Below are 15,309 nucleotides of genomic sequence, written 5' to 3'. Positions count from 1 at the left end.
CTGCACAAACAGGAGAGACAGTCCACAGATGCTCTGACCAGAGGGGAACGATCAATCCATTCTCAAAACAGACCTAAAGACCAGATGTAGTGGTGGCGAGGGATACAGCTCTTGCAACAGCTACCCCATTCAGCCAAAGGGCACGTAACATGCTCAGTTCAGGAGTCTGTCCTCACACAGAGAAGGTGACAACAAAAACCGCTTTCTGGTCCTGATGGTCCAGCAAGAGCAAGACAAGAAAGGAGCTAATATTTTTTGAGTGTCAAAACATTGAGTTTAACATGCTGCTTACGAAACCTCCATTTCCCAAGCAGGGGAGTTTCGTCTGTACTCGTGGTCAGCCCTGCGCTTGACTTTCCTGGTCCAAGTTGCACCGGACTGTAATCACCTGTTTCTATGTCAGTCTTTCCCAAGAGACTATGAGCCCCTTAGGACAAGTGATTTCCCAAATACGGTGTTTGACATGTGAATGAATGAATGAATGAAGCTTACACTAAGTGCATACACCTTTTTTACCACTGGACTTTCATTGGAAAGTCCAGCTCTAAACTGTCTCAGAAACAGAGTCGGTGGAAAACGAAACAAGTTTTTCAGTAACTGGACGAGTCCATACAGGGTGGAAATTTCCTGGCTGCCTGTCCTTCTTCTCTTTTAGCAGAAAGTGGGGAAAGCACAAGAATGGAAGTCAGGAGTCCAGGGTGCAGATGTGTTCTGCCGTTAGCATTTGGGCAAGTCACAGATATTTTCTGAGCCTCAGTTTTCTCATCTAAAAAAACCCACTGGACTGCGGTACCTTCAGATAAACATTTATTAACATCTATGATACCCAGACCCCGACTCAGGTACTAGGGGAAAAGAGATGACTCAGAAATAGTTCTTGCCTCCAAAATAATAGTTCTCAATTCTGTAGTAAAAGACCAGTTTGTTGTCATTTTTAAAATATCGAATTTGTTGCAGACTGTATTTTGGTAAAATTATTTTTTGTATTACTGTATTTTGGTATTTTGGTAAAATTAGAATGTAATAGTAAAAAGAACTAAAAGAAAGAGCAAAAGCATACAAAATCCAAGTCCTGGTTTTTTTTTTATTATTGGGTTCATTGGACATTATTAAATTGCTATTTCTGAATGCTTATGCTTAATGATTGGACTTAGTACATCATGGACTGGAAGCCAATGGTAGTTGGACAGGTACCAGTCCACAGACAACACTTTGTATAAGGCTGACAGAAGCTCACATTCACGAGGCAGGCTTCCCCGACCCTTCCAGGACTCGGGCCTGTATATGTGGGACAATCCACAGACGAGGTTCTCTCTTCTGCAGAATATTAAACACTTAAGCAAGCACAACCACTGCCTGGTCGTTTCGAAGGTGCAGAGAGGGTGTTTGTGATCACTTCTGGAGCCTTTCTGGAGAAAGTTCTGGCCAGTCCTCTCTGATCTTTTATGACAGCTGGCTTTCCAGCTGCCTGTACACCATAATGGCCATTGGGCTCCTTTCAACACGTCCCACACTCTCTGGGTTTCTGGCGTCTTCCCGTTTGTGGCCTTGCCCTTCAGACCTAAGATCAGGCACTGATTTTGACCTTTGCTATCCTCCTTGGCCATGATGTATACTCTTTCACTGAATAAACTGCTTTGAGCCACTTGGATTATAAATCTCTACCCCTGACCAGCCCATTCCTGGGACCATATCCTCATTGGGGGTTTTCAGAGCACACTAGCACACTGTTGGCCTAACTCCATCAGCACAGCCTAGACAAGCTCTATTGGTCACCAGGATGAAGACAATCCACCAAAAACACACAATGTGCTTCCTTAGGTGATGTCTTTTAATGATTCCTAAGCTTGGTAGTTTGGCTTATTTCTTTTTTATTTCAACTCTAAAATAATCACTTTTGGGAAATGATATTGCAAAAAACATTTTGTGTTGCCCCAAAGGCAACACAATGAAAAGTTCCCCTCCTATTCCTATTCCACAATCTCTCCGTTCCCCATCCCAGAGGCAACTACTACTTATATTCTTATATACCCTTCAGTATATGTAAGCGTATGTCTTTAAAAAGATAACGCAAATGGGACATACTATAAATACTCTGCTGGACTTGCTTTTTTAACAAAATCATTTGTTTTGGCAATAGTTAATCTCAAATCCTCATTTTTATTTAACGGGTACCCTATTAACGGATACTTAAGTTTTTTCCATTCCTTTTACAAACAATGTTCAGTAAACAGCATGTGCCTATGTGTGAATGTATCTGCGTATGTAAAGTCCAGGATAGGAACTACCGAGTCAGAGAAATGTGTCTTCCACAAAGTTGTACCGATCCGTACTGCCACAATCAGAATATTAATGTATTGCTTTTTCTACGTCTCCGTCAACATATCATTATCAGAAGTCTAATAGATCAAAAATTGTAGCTCTGCAGAATGAATCTTAATTTCCGTAATTGTAAATGAGGTTGAGAATCTTTTAAAATACCTAAAAACCATCTAATTTCCTTTTCTGAGAACTGTCCATGTATTTTGATCATTTTTTCCCATTGGTTTATTGGTCTTTTAAAAATTGATCTATAAGAGCTCTTTATATATCAAAGAAATTAGCTCTTTGTTTGTTGTTTGAACTACAAATATTTTCTCCCATTTTGTCCTTTATATTTAAAAATTTTTAAGAATATTTTCTATAATTAAAAAATTATTTTTAGTTTACTTCATCAATCTTTTCTTTTATAATCTCTCGGTTTTGTGACACGCTTAGAAGGGACTTTGCTCTAGACTATAAAAACGATTTTCTAGTATTTTCTTCTAATGCTTTTATGTCTTCATTTTAAAATATTTAAATCATTTACATATTTGGAGTTTATTTTGGTTCAAGGATTGTGGTATGGAGAAATTGTTTTCTTCCATGGCTTACAGTTGTGCCATTACCGTTTATTAAATAATCCATCTTTCCCCAACTGATATGAAGCTATACTTTTTTCATATAGTTAATTTAAAATGAATTTGGGTCTATTTAGGGATTTTTTATTAGCGTCTACTGATCTATCTATTCATGCTCTAGTTTCACACAGTTTTATTTAATGTAGTTTGGTAATGTAGTTTAAATATCTGGTTTGGTTAGTCTTTTCCTCTCTCTCTCCCCCTGAAGCATTATTCTCTTTCAGACCTTTTCTGGCTATATGCTTGACTATTTCGTTTTTCATTTCCATAGAATCAACCTGTATAACTTTAAAAACTTATTTGATTTTTGGGGGGAAGGAGCACATTAAACTCACAGATTAAGTTGGGATATTGGTCTTTTTGCAATATTCAGTTTCTTATCAAAGTTTTCTTTGTTTATTTAAATAACATTCTTGTATATGTACAAATAGTACAAAAGGGCATATGGTGAAATGTGAATACACCTTTATGTGAATACACCTTTCAGTTCTGATTCTTACTCCCCCAGTTTGCTTTAGAGACAATGAGTTTCCGGTGTGTGTTCATATTGATATTCTACGTATGCATATGATATTTTATATGTGTATATAACCATTTGACTCTGACCCACCTGCCTTTTTCTCCACATGGTAGCAAACTAGAGACACTGCTCTGCGTTTCCCCATCTAATGGCATGCACTGGGGAACATTCTATATCAGTACATACAGATCTGCCTCATTCCTTTCAATAGCTGCATGGTATTTAATGATATAAAAGCAGCCAGAGTTTTTAATATGTCCCTATTGATAAAAAAGTTCTTCTTTCCATCTCTTATTTTTATAAACAACATTGTAATGAATATCCTTCCTCACACACCTTTGTGTGAGACTATTTCTGAGAGACAAATTCCTAGATAGAGAATGATTATGGTGAGGTAGAAGAAAATGTGCAAACGATGATGTAAATATATTCAACGCTACTGAAATGTACACTTAAAATGATTACGATGATAAATATTATGCTCTGTTTTGCCATAATAAAAAAATGTATAATTTAGATAGATATTTCCAAACTGTCCTCTACATCATAAGGCAATTTGTTAATTATTCCCCCATTTAAATTTGCCTTCGGTTTGCAATATTTTGGCTCAGTTGTCATAAAAATAGATTTTTAGGGAGTTAAATAACCTAAAAGTTTTAAATCAAATTGTCCCACATTTCTCTCATAGAGAAATTCTCAGTAAAATTCCCAGGAGTTGGTGATGCACTGGCGTAAATCTGGGGAAGTCAGGAATTGCTGTTTAGAGGCAGGCTCTGCCTTCTTCCAGCAAAGGCAGCCTGCACTGCACCGGCTTTATGAAACAGGCATCACTAAATTACTTTGGCTGCCTGTCCTACTGTGATTTTGATTTGTTTGAAGACTCAACTGAAAGCAAACAAGAGGTTTCATTTGACTCAAATCACACGTTTCAAATGATGTTCTAATTTCTCTATCAAGTATCTGTGGCTGAGAATCTTTAACTCCTTTCCCACCCCGCTCTCTCCTAATGTCACTTTATTTCTGTCAACTACAAGTGCCCACTTACACACACTCCATGGAGCTAAAAACCCTGAATGAGATGGGGAAGGACAAAGGACGTATGGATAATGACATTAATGTAACACAAACAAAACTGGGCACCGCTGGGGGCCGTGTGCAGCAGGGTGACAAACCTAAAACATTACACCCAAATTGACTCCAAGAAGCCTTGGAAAGCACTGTAGCTCTTTACTAAATGTTTCTTGAGGAGGCAGCAGAGGGTAAATTACATCACACCATGTTCCACAAAGTGTACTGCTAAAATTTCCCTTCTTTCAGAAATCAAACTTCCTAGCAGCCTTCTTTGGACCTTTCCTTCTCTCCCTGATTTCTACTCCAAATGGCAGCTGCTCAAATACGTCCCTTCTCACTCCCTACAATTCTAATACTGTCTCCGCTTCCTGGCCTTACTTCTCCCCTTGCTTCTTTTTCCTGGTCTTCATTCTCTAGCAGCTTTTGTGTAGCACAGTTTACCTCTTCTATAAATTGCATTCCCAGCCACTAACACAAAGGCATCTTCTTAGAAGATTATAAATCCTTCAAATTTAATGTTTCTGCCCGACTAATAAGAGTAATAATGGGCTCATACTTCAAGCCAGGCACTGTATGTCTATTATTTCATAATGAACATATTCTGACTATCATCACTTTGCACATGAAGAGTCTCAGGCTCACGTGACCTAGTCAAGGTCAAAGACTTAGGAAGCCACAGTAGAGCTAACCTACCTGCCCTGTACTGTTTTCATGGTTCTTAAGGAACAATACAAGGCAGCAGGTGGCAAAAGTAAGTAAGAGGTCTTGACAGTGCTCTCGGCCTCCATACCCTTTTTCTGATCTCTGCCTTTCCAAATCTTTACATTTCGGCCTAGTGGTGTCTGCTGGTCCCACCTCAACTGCTGAACAGATCTCCAGACCCAGCATTTCTCACCCAAGTGGCTTAGTTCTGCATCCTGGGTTTCTGCTGATCTCCCCTCTCATTTGGGCTGAGTCTCTGTTCTCTTTAGTGCTCCTCCCTCTTGCAGGACTGATATCCTGCCTTGAATTCTGGTCCTTGGGTTGGGATTCTGTGACTCAGTCTAACTCTTGTCAATTCACTGCTGCCCTGAAATGTCGATCAACTCACCTTCTACCTTCAATTCCCTTTTTAGTATAAACTGCCCTACCCATAGCTCCTATGTGGAGTAATAGGCTGGGTGGTTTTTTAACATGGGGTTAGCCATTGACTGGACTAGGAGTAGATACCTGATGCGGGGGGCACCAATACACAGACTGTACAATAATCAATCTTTCCGGTATTTCGACTTAGAGTCACTAAAACTCCTCAGTTGGCTATGGGAAGCCAAGAAAGAAAGTTGTATAGCCACAACTTGGGGCCATGTGCAACATAAACAAGCAGAGACAGCAGGTCTATTGAGAAAGGATGGGGAAAGAGCTGCATTTAGAAGAGCACAGAGAAGACCACGTGACTCTGGGGTATCAGGGGTGGGGTGAGGAGAAGAGAGCAATAGTTTGTTCCAGTCTGATGCCTTCCAGTTACAGCTCTCCTGAGACTTTTTTGCACTCAGTACTAACTTGTGTTCTCATGAATTCTACTTTCTCCTTACAATAAAGTTTCCTTTGTCCTTGAGTTAGTTTGAGTGGGTTCCTATTTCTTATAGTCAAGAGACTTCACTAGACCACCTCCTTCTTTATTCTGGGAGCCTTGTCAGCATTTCCACTCTCTGGCTGGTCCCCCAGGGAAAATCTCCTGTTCTTGGCTACCTCTAGGCCTTACTCTGGAGATGGCATTGATCTAGCTCCCGGGAGTATTCAGACAAGGCTGTCCCAAGGGAGGGGAAGAGCAGGAGCACAGGAATAGAGTTGCAACGGTCATTGAGTTTCATTGCATCTCCTTTTTCATTTGAGGGCGTTGTTATTGTCTTGAAATTATTTAAGTCAACTTTGGGACAGAGGGTTAGGGGGTATGAGGGACGATTTGTATGGAGGAGCGGGAAGAGGGGCAGGCAGAGGCAGAGCCTGGGGAAATGGCAAAGGAGTTGTGTTCTCATCTTGTGGATATACGTTCTCAGGTTGAGGAGTGAGGCATAATTGACTTGAATCTTTAGAATCATTAACTTTTCTAGTTCCTGCAGGGGCTCTTCAATCTTGGGACAAACCCATTCTTTTACTGATGAGGAAATAGAGACCCAAGAATGAAACTGTGGTAATGATAGGTAACATTTAGTGAGTACTTTCTACAGGGCAGGCTCAGCTCCAAGCCCTTTACATGTATCTGCTCACTCAGTGCTTACAGTAACTCTGTGATGTTGGCATTGTTACCACTCTCATCTCATAGAAGAGGAAACTAAGGCACAGAGGGGTTAAGCAACTTGCAGAAAGTGAAGGAACCAGGATTTGAACCCAGGAAATCCTGATTCAGAGGATTTTAACAATGCTTTTAACTATTATACAGTATTACTTCTCACAAGCATTGAAGATCATTGGAGTTTTATTATTATAATAAATAAAAGCTGGTGTGTGCACACATACGTGTGTGTGACTTTCTCAACCAGATGAGGCAACATGTCATGGAAAACATCAGAAATAAGGCAATGGTTTTAATTAGAGGAAAGTGATAAAAAGTGTACTGAATTAAAAATCGGGAAAAATAAAAGTTTAGCAGATGATTTAAAGGAGACGAGAAAAGAAAAATCTCATACCCTTTCTGCCAGTTCCCAGAGCCTAATAAACTGTTTCAACCTTAAGGAGAAAGAACTCCTGCTTGTTTATTGATTCCTTCACCACGGGTGGTGCGACCATCCTACTGGCTGGCTTAAGAGATCTGCCAAAGCAATGCTTCCTGAAGATGAAACAATCAATACCTATATTAGGGTCCACCATTACCTGACCTCTCACTGGCAGGGAAGCCTTGCATCCAGAGAAATCTAAAAGCTGGAGTGTTTTTTCTAGTGCATTTTTTCATGAGTGAGTAGCCATTCACAGCTCATGGTTTTATTCAAGTGACATTCAGTATTGCTCACTTGTCAATTAATTCAGATATTTGTTGAGCACCTACTATGTACTAGGTGCTGTAGGTATTAAGTGGACACCGGAAACATGAAAGACTGACAGGATGCAAAAGGTTCTCCCTCCTGCTAGAAACACATAGAAATGCTAGTCAAAATATAATGAGACGCATTTTTAACAATATATAACTGAGTTTAGAAAATTCCTAGATGCCAGAAATGGGGAGGAAAGTCTACTCCAGAACAGTGAGCAGGAGCTGGTGCATCGTGACCTGTCTAGTCTGTGGACCAGGACACAGGCCCCAGGGGCTAGAGATGGAGGGGCCATACTGGGAGAGAAGGGGAGGTCTTGAGCTGATGTGAGGTTAGATGTGGGAAGACACTCCTCTATCAAGCTGCACATTTGAAGGGCTGCCCTGTTTATGACCAGGGCATGAGAAAATCCTTCATCAGCCACCCAGTAAGGTAGCAATAAAGCTTGCCCTCTGCCCCGGCCCCTGAGTAAAAATTCCCTTAAAGAAATGGAAGGCCCAGCTTTTCCCATGTATAAGGGCACCATCCATATTTACACTGGCTATGCAGTGGGAAACTCCAAGCTGAGAAATGACATAAAGACTCAGGTGGACAATACGAAGATACAAGATGTCACCACAACTTGAGCACAGGGGATGTTGGAAAAACAGAAAAATACTGCTAGAGATTAGCAAACAATCCAAAAACGAAAGGAGGAAACTAGTGATGGAGAAAGCGAGCAAGCAAGTTCAATTCAAAGGGACATTCGTCCCTAAGACTCTGAGACAATAGAATAATCTGAAAGAGGCAATTAGACATGTTTAATTTAATAACAATGAGTACATATCAGCTCACTTTCGATTCAGGGTCTACCTGCAAATATGGTCCACCATTTCCTACTGCCTCTACATGCCTTGCGTTGCCCATGTGTGACCTGCCAAGCTAATCCATGGTCCCCACAGGGCCACACTGGCCTCTGCCTCCCTTCTAAGAAATGTCATTGTGCCCTTCCCCCACACTCCTCAGCCACCACTGTCATTATTGTCAATAATGCTGCTGTAATTTTTCATTAATTTTCTTGGTGTTCAGCACTTACAGTAGCAGTAAAATTTATACTCAATATTATTACAATTTTCCACTACTAATGGGATTATTATTTTCTTCATTTGTTTGAAAACCATTAGCATAAGATTTACTTCTAACAATATTTACTGTGATTTTTAATGCCCTTGAAACTTGCAGTGAGCAATAAGTCTTTAATAAGAGAATGCTGGTAAGCATATAAATGTCTTTCTTGGGAAAAGAGGGCTTTTTATTTTTATCCTGGTTGGACTCAGGTTCTTTGATAAAGTGATTGGTAGGATATAAGGTATTAAAGGCTGAGAATACTGTGTTCGTTTGTAGATGTGTTCTAACAAGTTCCCCGGTTATTCAGAGGACACTTTTATATTCTAGGAGGATGCACATTCTTGCTCCTTTTTATGTTGTTTCTCACCTGACTTACATAAAAATATAAGAAATTGGGTGCTTGCAGGAACAATATTTAGAACCATGAATTGTTGGGAAGTGAAGGGACCCTGAAATCACTCCATCCAACTGACTTTTCAAGGAGGCTTACTTCAGGAAACAGGGCTTACTTCAGAGGCTGGTGAGAGAGTTTCTCCGTTGGGCCATTGTGTGGGGCAGGGAAGGTGGGTGGGCAGGGCGGGCTTCACGGGTGTGCGACTTGCAGACCCTCAGGGCCCCGCGCTGTGAAATTCACAGCGTCAACATCTTGAAATTCTTAACAAGCTTAGAACAAGGCACCCCACGTTTGCAAAAGGCCCTGCAAATTTTATATCTGGTAAGGTCTGTGTACAGGGTTTGGAGCCAGACAGACTTGAGTTCAAGTTCTAGTATTCTCTTGCTATTGACTGCTGCAGTTTCTTTATCTGTAAAACTGATAATTATATTGTCTTCTCAAACTAGATGTGAGAGCTAAAATTCCATGTCCAGTATACCCAGGGGGGCTGAAAGGCAGTGACAGACACTGAGATATGCTCAGAAGGATTTCTACTTCCCATGTGCAGTACCTATAATTAAACTTCTTCCTATGACTTAATATCAGGAACACTAGCCTGGGGTAGACAGACATTGCTTGTGTGGTACAGAAGCTAATCTGAGGTGTGCTGATTAAGAACAGACCACGCAAAGAATGTTTTCCTAATGAGGACATTCTAAGGCTGAGGGGCCCCATCCATCAGTTATCAACCGTTTTACTGCTATGACATATGACACATAATGTGTACCAGCACAACGTGGTCTCACAATTCATACAAGTTTCCCTCCCCTCCAAAAACCTCTCAAAGTAGCCAAAGGGTGAGACTAGCATTATTATGAAGATGCCCTTGCCCTTGAGCTACTTTATTTGCAAACTTTAGTTATTTCAACCATTATTTGTAACAAATGGTTTTCACTATACCACACAACAGAACTTGACAAGCCAGTGTATCATAATTCCAAGCTTGAGAATCAGAAACATGGACCCTCAGGATCCTGAACAAGGGATTTGCCTCCCACCCGCCATGACAGGTCGGGGTCCAGGGCGAACAGGGTACGGCCATCATGGAACCCTCCACGACTTTGCAGGTGTCCGTGGCTGTTCTGTAGCCTGCAGGAGTGACGCCAATTATAAGGCATGGCAGCCAGAGTCAGAGAAACACTAAGTCGCTGGCCGGACAGACTTGTGATGAATAACATGCAATCTTAAAACATCTAGTTAAACTGTTTTCCCCAAGAATGGAGGAAAGACTTTAAATCATATTCATAAGAAACATACGCTAATTCCTGGACATTTTTGGACTTTGGTCCAAAAGGATTCCTCAGGGGATTATAGTAAGCGTCTGCGTGACCTTTGTTGCATTATTCAGTTAGGGGGTTAGGAGGCCAGATGTTAGACCTCAAGGGGAGTGCTGCAGCTGTGCTCACCCTCCTGCACTGCTTAGGCCTCTGGGTACACACACATCGTGAGACATGATCCGGTGTCTCCAGGGCCCCCTGCATCGTCTCAGGAGACATGGGACAACCTCAGAGTGACCTGTGTTGTGAAGTGACCACATCCCAAGCACAGTTTGCTCTGTCTTTGCTCTCTCCTGAGTGACTGTGGCAGTGAGACGTGGCTGCCCATCGAGCTCTCTCTGGCTCAAAGGGCTTTTGTGGGTAGTGATGGCCAAAGCTGGACCCTGTCCTCCCCACAGTGCAGCCTGTGCATGGCCATAGAAAAACCACAGCTCTTCCTCCAAGATAACTCATCAGCCTCTTTCTAGAGCCTTTGATGAGGGACGTGGTACTGTCAGTCAAAGAAATAAAAAAGAAAGACAGGCTACTTCTTTATCGCTCAGTGGTACGAGTGGGGACCTCGGTAATAGCACAGCTCCTGGACCCACCTGACATGACACATGGTACATACAAGAAGCTTCAGTCTCTAATGATTATACCTAATGGCTGACTAATTTATGGAACACCTCAAGACATAGTTGCAAGAGTACATGCTGGTACATAAGTGTTTCTTTTTAGAAATGGTGATTTTGGCTTAGCCAATTGGGATGTCACTCCCTGACCCTCTCAAGGATCATAGTAAGCAAACCATAATCCACCACATTGACTCTCAGGAGACCAGGGACGTGGTATCCCAACAATGTGGCCACAGCAGCAGCTTTTAGCCCAAACTGGAGGAAACACAAAAGCAGTCAAGAAAGATCTAAGTCAACTAGGCAGGCATCAGTACCTCTGCCCTCAACATAAACCCTCCAGACTCAGCAAATAGATTTTGCTTCCTTTGGTACCGATTTTCCAGCACATTGTACTATAAATTTCAAGCTCCTGTGAAAGAAATCGAAAGGATGCTTTGACTGCATTTCTGGTTTTGGGTCATTCAGTGATTGTTTTTCTTACCTGTTGTCGAATTTCTTCCTCCATTTTCACTGGTGAGCCCAGCTCTGCAACTTGTTTGACACCTTCGCTGGCATATCCTCCGTATTCCCAGAGCACGTAATTCTTGGAGTGGGATCCGCCAATGATCGCAGACCAGTGATTGGCCCGACCTGGAAAAGCCAGTTGGGACACAGGTGTCAGTGTGGCGGTGGCTAAAACTCAAATCCCTTAAATGCTGGGGAGGAGGTGTAATTGGACAATGATTCAACTTGCTGGCTGAGCAACTGCCCTGTGTGAGGCCCAGTGCTGTGCAGTGATGAGTGACAGTCCCTGTAAACAAATAAGTCTTGGGAATATGCAGACAGGGCAAGGGTAGGTTCCTGAACAAGATGCAGAAGCAACCGAGAATGGTGACTTCTGTCTGGGAGGGTTTCAGAGAAAGGGACAGCTGCGAGAATTTTAAAGGCTATTCAGATTTGTAAGACAGACTAGAGAGACAAGGCTATTTCCGGCAGACTCAGAAACATTAAATAGCATTGTGTGTTTGAGGAGCCATGAGTAATTTAGCATTGCTATGTCACAAATTCTCAAGGGGAGAGATAGGAAATGATGGCAGGGAGGTAGGCTGCTCATGGATGGCCTTGGTCTAAATACTTCAGGAGTTTGGATGTCATTTGAAAGGGTTCTGAGTAGGGGAATGACATTATTGCATTTGAATTTCAGATAAATCATCTGGGCAGCAGTGTAAAGCATACATTAGGGGGAGCAACATTGGAGTGGAGATGGGGATGTCAGCAAGGAGCAAAAGGTAAAGGGATTGAATGTGAAACTGGCTTAGAAAGTCTGGGGAATAAGCACTGCTGTCCTTAGCTGGCTTTTATGTTCCTTCCAGGATGAGGGGAAAGCAGGCTAGTCAGGTTACAGGATGAGAAGGCAGGTTGGATATGAGGCAGTGACACAGTGGTTTGGTGGGAACCGTGTGGGATGATCACGGTTGTGGGACGCAGGTGGGAATCAATAAATAACACAAGAGGAGAACAGAAGGAGATCTGAACCTGAAGATTTTTCAGAATCGCAGGGAGAGGAAGGAGAGGAACAGAGTTAATGCCAGCACGACACTGGGTTTGTTTTTGCATGTGACGCACATAGATACACATACGTTTCTTACTAAGTTACGTACAATTCATCATAGGGTTGGCTCAGTTCTCTGCCCTTCTTTGGTTGGTGTTATAAAGTCACAAGCTAAAGAACAGTTTTTGGCATAGCGAAGAGGGAAACTTGAACTGGGTGGACTCAACTGACATTTGCAGTTCACCACCCCAGGGCCCAGAGTGGGCAGAACTCTCCGCTCCACCCCACCACTTAAGAAAATGATTCTGAACAGGGCCTCATGCTGTTTACATCTGCCGCCTCCTACCCCAGGGCCCTCTGCTCCAGGGGGGCACACGAAGAGCATGGGCACAAAGCCAGCCTCCTGGCCTGCAGAGGGCAGCCGGGGGTACCCCAAGCAGAAGACATCACTACATGGGTCTACCCAACTGCTGGCTCATTATTTCCCACACGCCAGGGAAATGCAACCTCACGTTTCTCTGTCTTGTCCCTAGAGAAGACAGATGATGCTGCCAGCTATTTCTCTAACTCACTTCCTGAGTGGGGAGACTGTTTTAGCTGTTATATAAGGCAAGAGCACTGTTTGTGTAGGGAAAAGCGCTGAGAGCCAGTCCTGACCTTTGGTTCATGATGTGAACTCAGGGAGAGCAGTTTCGGCACCTCTTGCTCCCCCCGCGTTGTTCCACTGAAATGTCCCCTTGTTCCAGACACATCCTACCTGCAATTTTGTACCCCAGTGGTTTAGCACACGCTGTTCCTTCCTCTTGGCTGGGCCAAGTCATTCCTCCTCCATGATTTACCCAGAAGCCTCCTAAGACCACCCTAGACCAATTAAAGCCCTTGTCATCTGTCTCCTCCCAGCATAGATACTTTTATAATCACTGGTACATGTTTATTTTCCCCTTAAACTGTAGGGTCCCTGACAGAGCCAGTCTTCAGCACTGTATCCCCAGCACCCAGCACTGTGCCTGATGCATTAGTACATGTTTCCTGAAGTATTTCATTCAAACAATCAAATGGGAAGCTGGCAGTGTATGTGCTCAAAGCATCTGGGAGTAGGCTGGTACAACGTGATTAAAGTGAAGGCTCAGAGGTTAGCAGAGTTCCTGACACCTACTGGGCTAATGCACTCAGCTATCCTCACGTTAAAAAACAAACATCAAACACCACCAACAACAGCAAAAGGCACTGATCTTACAACAAACAGAGGAGGATTCAAATCCTGGCATTGCCACTTACTAGCTGTGTAAACTTGGTCCAATTCCAATTACTTTATTTCCCGGAGTCTCAGCTCCCTCCTTTGCAAGTCAAGGGTGATAATGCCTCCCTGATCAACCTATTATAAGAATTAAATTTAATTTCTAAAAAAAAATGAGACAGTACAGGTGCAATCATGACTAGCACACAGTAGACAATCAACAATTATAGTTTCCTCTTTTGCTGGTTGTTAGGTAGACTATAAAAATCAGTAAACGAGGAAACCTGCCTTTAATTCAGTATGGGAGATAAGAAATATATAATATAGAATAATATAAGAGAATAAGCACAATCAGGGGGATTAGGAGATGGGCACAGATCAGTCTTCCTGTTTATTCACTTGACTTCCATTAACCATGTGCCAAGTGCGGTGGCTGGCCCTGGACACTGACAGGAATTAGATGTGGGGCTTGCTCTGGAGGGACTCACAGCCTAGGGGTGGGAAACAGATGGATAAGCAGATTGCTTACCATCAAGCATGGTCAGGGTTATTACAGAAGCAAGAACACAGAACACAGGGGACGAGGCAGCTAATTCCCCCAGATCTAAGGATTTAGTCTAAAGACATGTGTGCAGAGAAGCAGGTACTTCAAGAGTGGGGTGCTTGCCTTTGTGGTTTCTTCCTCTTGAATGAAATGTCATTGCACCAGTTCAACATTCTAATCAATACAGTTGTGAATTTCCTACAATAGTATTGCAACAGACCACACTAATTCACCTTTCAACACACTGAATAAGACCAACCGCGTAACAGATACCTTCAGGGCAGGAGGCCGGGGTGAGGAACCAGACTGCACCCTCCCTGGTGGGACGAGGCAGGCAGCCACAGAAAAACAATCTGCAACATGAGACAGGGCAACGATTTCAGCAGAGGGGCAGTCACTCAGGTGCAGAGTGATACAGGGAGAAAAACACGGTGACCAAGAGGCAGAAGACTTGGGCTCCAGGGCTCCAAACATGACCATGAATCAGTCATTCAATCTCTCAGAACCTCTGCTTATCTTTTAAAACTAGAGATAATAATGACCAGGCTGGACTAAACTCTCAGACTTGTGCAAATTAATTGGGCTGGTTTTGGAAAGAACTATGAAAATGTGAAAGGACTGTACAAACAAATGTTTCTGAATGATTACAGACAGAAAGCCCTATGGGAGTTCACAAGAGGAATCCAGAAGAAGGTGGAGGAGCAAGGAAGCTTCCCATTGGAAGGCAGCTCCGATGGGAAGACTGGCAGGGCAGTAGGAGCAGGATCCATTAAAAATAGGCAAGAGGATTAAACACCTGTTAAGTGTTAGGTATAATGCTTTCCTAGCTATCACCCTCAGTACAACCTCTTTCTCATCTTATAGATGAGGACATTGAGGCTCAGAGATCTTAAGGAACCTACTCAAGCTCGCAGAGCTAGTGAGGGGCATAGCTGGGGTTCAAAGCCAGGTCCGCCTGACCTCAGAGCACACGCCTTTCCCCCTACCCCCCACGGAGAGGTCAGGCACCGGAGGAGGCTGTGTGGTGGACT

The 15,309-nt window shown here is 42.8% G+C and overlaps 1 protein-coding gene across 1 annotated transcript in view; it reads right to left on the bottom strand.

Annotated features, from left to right (window-relative positions):
- Positions 1-15,309, bottom strand: part of SPON1 (spondin 1) — a 244,233-nt gene that overhangs the window by 90,206 nt on the left and 138,718 nt on the right. Inside the window, exon 6 of the mRNA XM_019754482.3 lies at positions 11,448-11,596. Within this exon, the coding sequence (XP_019610041.3) occupies positions 11,448-11,596 (149 nt within the window). The remainder of the gene's footprint in view (positions 1-11,447; positions 11,597-15,309) is intronic.

The sequence above is a fragment of the Rhinolophus sinicus genome, chromosome 14, assembly GCF_057876585.1.
Source record: "Rhinolophus sinicus isolate RSI-liver-muscle chromosome 14, RSI-T2T, whole genome shotgun sequence".
Classification (NCBI taxonomy): Eukaryota; Metazoa; Chordata; class Mammalia; order Chiroptera; family Rhinolophidae; genus Rhinolophus; species Rhinolophus sinicus.
This window is presented reverse-complemented; position numbering and strand designations above follow the sequence as displayed.